At 51.6% G+C, this 7,348-nt stretch overlaps 1 protein-coding gene across 1 annotated transcript; it reads right to left on the bottom strand.

Moving 5' to 3' along the window:
• Positions 1-367: 367 nt before the first annotated feature.
• LOC133277246 (C-signal-like) lies at positions 368-2,444 on the bottom strand. The gene is made up of 6 exons (XM_061468895.1): positions 2,207-2,444; positions 1,803-1,854; positions 1,437-1,624; positions 1,018-1,176; positions 697-825; positions 368-498 (listed from the first exon to the last, which is right to left on the bottom strand). Exons 1-6 carry the CDS (start codon positions 2,381-2,383, stop codon positions 385-387), a joined length of 819 nt encoding a protein of 272 aa, XP_061324879.1. The 5' UTR covers positions 2,384-2,444; the 3' UTR covers positions 368-384.
• Positions 2,445-7,348: the final 4,904 nt, after the last annotated feature.

Raw genomic sequence — 7,348 nt, 5'->3', positions numbered from 1 at the left:
CTGACATGGGATGTCCCACTGTGACCCCAACTCTGTCAAGGAGGGCTGTGAGGGCTCCCCAGCCATCCTCAACCACTCAGATCCTGCCAGGTTTTTCAGTAGAGGAGCAATGGGATGAGCCCCTCTGTGCACAGGGACAAAGCACTGCCAGGATGACAGCCAGATCCCCAGTAGGAGGAGAACCAATCTTCAGACCAACCCAGCTCAATTACATGCAGAAATAACTCTGAGAAATTCTCTCAGAGTGTTACTGAAGACTCTCACAATGAGAGTGAACCAGAGACTAAGAGGAAGGCTCAAACAGTGCTGCTCATTGTTCACAGACACACATTTATTAAGGCTTGGGCACAAGATGGTGCATCAGCCAGGATCCCGGCTGGCATCTCACCAGGGAATGACCTTCCCTTCCCAGCTGAGGAAGGTGCCGGTGTCCTTCTCGGAGAGGGAGGAGAGCACCTTTAGCATCCCTCGCACGCTCTCATCCACTGTCAAGGTTGGCTGCAGGGGCAGAGGGAGAAGAGTGGGGAGAGGCCAGCACAGGGCAAGGAGAGTTCCCCATCCCTCATCTGCTTCCCTCACATGCCTGCAGCTCAAGGCATCTGCCAAGGAGCTCCCCCAGAGCCCAGCATGTCTGGGACTGTTCACTGGAACCTAAATGAATTGGTTCTTCCAGACCCTGGTCAACAGCTCTCTTACCTTAAGTGATCCTGTGTCCTCTATGTTCCCCAAGTCAGTTTGCACCCATCCAGGGTGGAGAGCAACACAGAGGACACCATCTTCCTTGTACCTCAAGGACTGGCACTTGGTCAGCATGTTCAGAGCAGCCTGTGGGGAGATGCAGCAGGGACAGCATTGGAGGAAAAGGGTGGCTGTACTGAGGTCTAGGCACAAGACTGTGACCTGCAGGACCTCAGTCACAAGATGAAGAGGTGCAGGAATCAACAGAGGAGACATTGAGGGCTTGACAGTTGTTTGCTGAGAACAGAAGGTTGAACCCGTATTTACCACAGGACATACCTTGCTACAGCGGTACGAGACAATCTGTGCCATATCAAATAAAGTGACTTCCTCAATGGAGCCTCCACTGCTGGACATGTTGACGATGGCTGCCCTGCTGCAGCTCAGCAGTGAGCCTGGGCTGCCCTGGACAGCCTTCTTCAGCAAGGGCAGGAATGCCTGCAGGTCAAGGACAGCAAACAGGAATGTGCATGGAGGTGGCACAGATACAGGACCAAATTTTGCCACAGCGGTCAGCGCCGGCACCAGCACTGGAGCATCCTTCCTCCTCTTCCCACTGCCCCAGCCCACCAGGCTCCAGCTTCTGTGCTCCAGCCCACAGCTCCACAAGCTTCTCATCACATGGAGCAGGGGCAGGACCCCCTCCCACCAGTCTTTGGTGCTGCCACGGGACAGCTCAGCTTGGGCGAGGGTCTCACCTGGCCCATCAACAAGGGCCCAATCGTGTTGGTGGTGTAAACGTGGGTCATGTCCTCCAGTGTCTCCTTATCAAGTGTATTCAATATCGCCATTCCTGCATTGTTGATGAGGAGGGTGAGCCCCGAGCCCCCCAAGCGCTCTCCGACTTGGGCTGCAGCCGCTTTGATGCTGGCAGGGTCGGTGACTTCTGCAGAGCCGACACAGGGAGCTCAGACCCTCACATCCTGGCTTGGAGATGGTAGCACTGGTGTCCCCAGAGGAACGGCTGCCTCCCAGCTCTGGGTGCACAGCACCAGAGCACTCGCCAGGTCTGTGGTGCTGGGCAGAGAGGGGAACCGGGGCAGGAACCGGCTCGGGGCACCTACCGAGCGGGATGATGACCAGGTTCCGGTGCCTGGAGGCCAAACGCTGCAGCTCCTGCAGGAGAGGGGGTCGTGTGGGCATGGAAGGGCAGGAGGGGCTGCGCACAGGCTCAGCCTTCCCCAGGCACAGTTCGTGTTGCTACGGCTCCATCCCTGCTTCGCCTCGCACCCAGCTCCCTGCTCCAGCTCCTGCCGACGGATGGTGAGCGCTCCATGCCTCCTGCTCACACCAGGGGCCACTGTCCCCTCAGCACATCCCATGCACGGACAGTGCCACCGTGTCCCACCCCTGCCCTGTGCCACCGGTGCTGGAGCCCTTCCTTGGCAAAGCCCCTGCCTGCTCCAGCCTGTGCCCCGTCCCCAGCTCCCGTCCCCAGCAGCGCCCGCTGCGTCCAGCCCAGCTTCACCTGCGCCCGCTGCTCCGTGGGGGCCCGACAGGCTGCAAAGACCCACTGGGGGGGGGTTGGCATCCCCAGGAAGTGCTGGACCAGCCCCAGGCCGATGCCCCGGTTGGCCCCAGTCACCAGCACTGAGTGGATCCGAAGCCCTGCCATGCTGCTTCTCCTCTTCTGCTCCAGGTGCATTGTTTACTCAGCTCACTCATGCTGCTTTATACCATGTTCCACCCCTCCCACTATGGGCTTACACAAACTCTTGGCTCCAGGTACAACCTCTTTAGCTCTTTGAACTCTCCAGGCCCTATTTCCAGCCTGGGAGCCAGTCTCCATTATTGAAGGGCAAAAATCATTTGGTTTTCCAGGAAAGCTCAGTTGGCCTTGGCAAAGCTGCCCGATAATCCATGAGCTACTGGCCAGTCTGGCCAGGAGAGGCTGTTGTGGGTAAGGAGGGAGGGATCAGCATGTTGGAGGCATGTAACATGCCCCATGGCTCATGTAGGCTTTACAGCTTCACTAGTATCCTGTGGGCTAGATGGGCTTTCCACACTGGACCATGTTGTGCCTCGGATGTCCACCAGCAGATGTTCTTTGCCTTGTTCTTGCCTGTTCCAAGCCAATGCCCGTTACTCATTGTTGTATGAACAATCCTTTGGGTGGCACAATCCCAGTGTTTTACCGGCAGAAGGAAGTGGCCCTGCCACTTCCTTGGGCAGAAACTGTTCACACATCTCATATCTGGTGGTCATGCACTCCATCCCTTCAGGTGCAGTTCTAAGTTGAGCAGTCCCTCTGACAGCACCACAGAGGACTTAGGTGCCCAGTACATCCTCCTGCAAAGAGATATGCGTTGGCAAAGCCCTGTTCTCCACACTGCCCATACAAGGGGCACTGGCAGTTCAGTGGTATCACCAGTGAAGCCTCATCTTCCCACTGCCTCAAGTGAGGCATTACAGATGTGCAGGGCTGGGGTTTGTATGCATACACATCCTGTGTTCCTGCCCCCTGCAAGTGAAGACATATCCCCAGGAACCTCATGCCATCTCCTTGTTTTCAAGTACCAAGTCCCAGAGCCATTGCATGTGCTGCTGGGCAGCAATGGAGACACTGACACTGCTGACATGTCACCTTCTCCCCCAGGATGTCTTGACATTCGTGTTAACCTCAGGCAGGTTGCATGGTCACCACAGTGATACCAAACAGGCAGTCCTGTCCTGCCTCACACCCATCTTATATTCGGGCAGCTGCCCCAAGGGCTTAGCCATGGACATGACCTCTGGCTGCTTCTAGCTGCCACCAGCCAAATCCAAAGTAGGGGTGTAATGGGGCAAAGCCCTGTTACAGTGGAAGTATCCAGTGAGCCTCTTCTGTGTCTGATATGGAAGGGTCGTGGACCTCATGGACTGAGTCCAGAGGAGGCCATGGAGGTGGCCTTCTCCAGCAAGGGCTGGAGAAGCTCTGCCTGAAGACAGGCTGAGAGAGCTGGGCTGGTTCAGACTGGAGAAGAGAAGGCTCCTTAAGGGGAGACCTTAGAGCAGCTCCAGTGCCTAAAGGGGCTACAAGAAACCTGGAGAGGGGCTTTGGACAAGGGCCTGTAGGGACAGGACAAGGGGGAATGGCTTTAACCTGACAGAAGGGAGACTGAGATGAGATCTCGGGAAGAAGTTCTTCCCTGTGAGGGTGGTGAAGCCCTGGCACAGGTTGCCCAGAGAAGCTGTGGCTGCCCCATCCCTGGCAGTGTTCAAGGCCAGCTTGGATGGGGCTTGGAGCAACCTGGTCTAGTGGAAGGTGTCCCTGTCTGTGGCAGGGGGTTGGAACTGGATGAGCTCCAACACAAAATGTTCCATGATATGATATGTTCCTATCTTCCATCTGTGTGAGGGATCAAGCCTTCCATCCTTACCTGCCCTCCCCAGGTCATGGCTCGGGTGGTCACACTGCACATTGACTCAGCACAGGATAGGTCAGTGGTTTTTATCAAACCAGCACACTCCTCATCTAGATCTGGATGTCACAACTCTGAGAAATGTTCTCATCAATAGCCATGAGTTCTTTCAGATATATTTTTAAAACTAACTAAATGTATACAAATCTGTTCCATTCCCAAAAAGCATGTTTACCAAATAGCAGTGTCTTATAGAGAGTTTTTGCAAGTAGAGACATGACTCAAATCAGAAGGGAAAACTTCGCCTTTTAACACAGAAATTTGCTGTTTCTGCATGTTGGTGTTTAACTATCATCACCATGTAACTGTTTGAGAGAGAACTGGATTTTGCACATTCCATCACAGCCTTTCAGCAGGAGAAGCTTAATCCCCTTGATACGCCTGCTCTGCCAAGTGGACCTGGCACGCATATCCCTCTCCAGCTTGAAGGGGTTTTGCAATTCCCCCTGTACTCTGGAACAGCCCCAGTGTTCCTCTGCTCCCATAGTGAGCTTTTCAGAGGATGCTCATTTGCTCTCACACTCTTGGAGTAAAATTTACTATTTTGTTTTCTTAGTGTGAATCCTGAGATAAAGTTCAGAGCACGTGTCTGAAATGCACACAAACACACATGGATTTCTGGCACAACAAAGGTAATATAACCTTTATTTGGCAGGTGATGGCCAATTTTCCCCCTTCTGGAACCTGTGGGAAACATTCCCTGATAACATCTTCATTTAGTTCCTCTGCTGATATTTAGACTTCTCCTACAGGTACAACATCAGCACATTAAACATATATTTCACTCACTTGGACAACTTCATGTTGGGGCCAAGGCTGTTGATAAGAGGAAGGAACAGTAATGTGGTTCCTGTTCTCTGGACCCCTAAACTGGCTGAAATCACCTCTGCGGTTTGGACAGTGACTAAATCACCAGGGAACATGCGCAATGACTGGAGATGAAAAGTTCAGGGAAGACTCATTTACTTCATCTTGAGACCCTCGCCCACAACCACCAGGAGACACTACGCAAGCAAGGACCTTTTACCTCATTACAATACGAAGCGGGGATAGGTCATGAATATGTATAAGTGCGTTGTGTAATCTAATGCATATGTAATAGTTTAATAGATAGATAAGTTTAATAGATAAATATAGAGGTGAACAACGCTGGGGTGCGCATGCTTTTGGAGGAGCGATCCCCCATGCGCCTCAGCGATGAATAAAGCATACCTACTCTACAACTTGTAATGAGTTATGGAGTCTACTCGCATATCAGTTAGAAACCTCCACAGTGCCTCAGAACCAGACAGCATCAAAATAAAAGAATCAACCTCTTAAAATCTCACATTTTTGCTGTGTCACCACCATTTTGCAGCCTTATACTGTTTTAGAGTCATAAGTTCATAACACTGACTTTGGGGTCCTGTGCTGCCTTGTTGAGTTGAAACAAACACTGCTTCTCCAGGAGCTGATTCCAACCTTGTGCCAAGAGGCAGAGAAAGCAAACAGACTTGTCTGGCTCATGACCCAGTCTCTTCCCAAGTGCTGCTGCTGTCCCCAGGCCACTCGAAGGGACCTTGGACCAGCTCCAAAGAAGGGATTCAGATGGTTCTTTTGGTCTGAACCATTCTTGCAAGGTCTAAACCTTAAGCTGAGCATAAGCTTCTGTGCACTCCTCTCCTATACCTCTCAGAAAGCTGTGTTTCTTGTATGGACACTTTTCATCTCAGCACACCAGGAAGGCTCAGAAACACCTTTCCAAGGGCAGCCACACCTCCATTCTCAGATGCTGAAAGCTCCAATGCGCTCAGGCTCCTCTCAGTGTTTGCACAATGACACTCCTCCTTACAGAAGTATTGAGAAACATGTTTTTATTTGCTAGCCAGCGGGATGTGTGCTTGGCACGATTTTCTTCAGGAAATTTAATCTACCATGTAAATAAGAATAAACTCCTTTCTATTTAGCAAGCCTACTTGCTTCAGGGTATATTCAAGCTGCCTGGGACCTTGTCATAGTGGATTAGTGACTTGCTGAAGAATTAATAGCGATGAATGAACTACTAATCAAGGGGTGGGGTGCAAACGACCCACCCCTGTGACTGCTTGAACATGAGCACACACACCCTACCTGACTCATTTTCTTTTTGGCTGAAGAGGACCGGTGACACCCCATTGGGAAGGGATCATGCTGGCACTAAGGGCAAGAGCCTAAGCTTAAATGCAAGCCTCCACTTGCATGTAAGTAGGAGCCCTCATTCCCCATCAGACTGAGGAGGTCCCAAGAAAGTCTTCTCATGGCACTGTTTCAGAGCTCCCAGTAGAGTGATCTGGATTACACCTGCATTATGTCACTGTATATTCTTTGAGCCCAGGAGCCCAAACCACTGAGGACAGATGCAAAGCACTCAGGACCCTGGCAGAGCACTGCTGTCTTAACATTAGAAGAAGGCAATGCTGAGGCAGATTTCCAAGCAGCCTCTGCCCAGTGCAGAGGACAGCTACAGGAACTCTTGGCTTTTATAGGACCTAGATCAATCTGTGGGGACCCACGTGCCACTTGTGGCTACCTCAGGCAGGGAGTAAAGACACTCCTCTTTTCCCAAGTTTATGCCAGCTTCTCTGGTCCAGACTCCAGTGAATCCCACCAAAGTCCCTGAGCCAGGGTTTTCCTCTAAGCAAAGCTTTCCCAAAGACCTTAAACCAGCTCATTAGAAATAGGAGGCACAGAGGCTTAGATGGGAGCTCGGTGGATAATTAGTGGTGGTGGGAATTGAACATGATGCCAAGAGTGGCAAAAAGTGCAGAAAACACCTTCACTCCCCACACTCATTCAGGACACCCAGGGACAAGCGGGTAGAGCAGGATGGGGAGACTCTACCTGTGGGATAGAGCACAGAGAAGCCAGTTTTCCTTTAATGCTGCTGGTCTTGGATAGGGTGGAGGGGTACAACCACCTCCTGCCCAGAACAGAAATCCCTATCATAGCTGAGCTGGTGGTGGAAGCAAAAAATGTTGACCAAGGAACTATTCATAGTCCAAGAAAACAACAGATTCAAACTGAGTTTCAGAGCTTGATTCAGTTGCCCAAAGACAGACACTGGCTAAATGACTGTGGAATTCTTCTAAGGTACTGGACTGTACTGGTGCCGTTTTAGGACTGTCAGGAAAGGTACATAGAGAAAGTGTGGAGAAAGAGGCTTCCCTGCAAAGTCTCTATTAGCATCTCTT

The sequence above is a fragment of the Pezoporus flaviventris genome, unplaced genomic scaffold (genome assembly GCF_033815535.1).
Source record: "Pezoporus flaviventris isolate CSIRO_AGI_PZ_B2104156 unplaced genomic scaffold, CSIRO_AGI_Pfla_v1 ptg000054l, whole genome shotgun sequence".
Lineage (NCBI taxonomy): Eukaryota > Metazoa > Chordata > Aves > Psittaciformes > Psittacidae > Pezoporus > Pezoporus flaviventris.
Note: the sequence above shows the minus strand (reverse complement) of the source record. Positions and strands in the feature narration are given on the sequence as shown.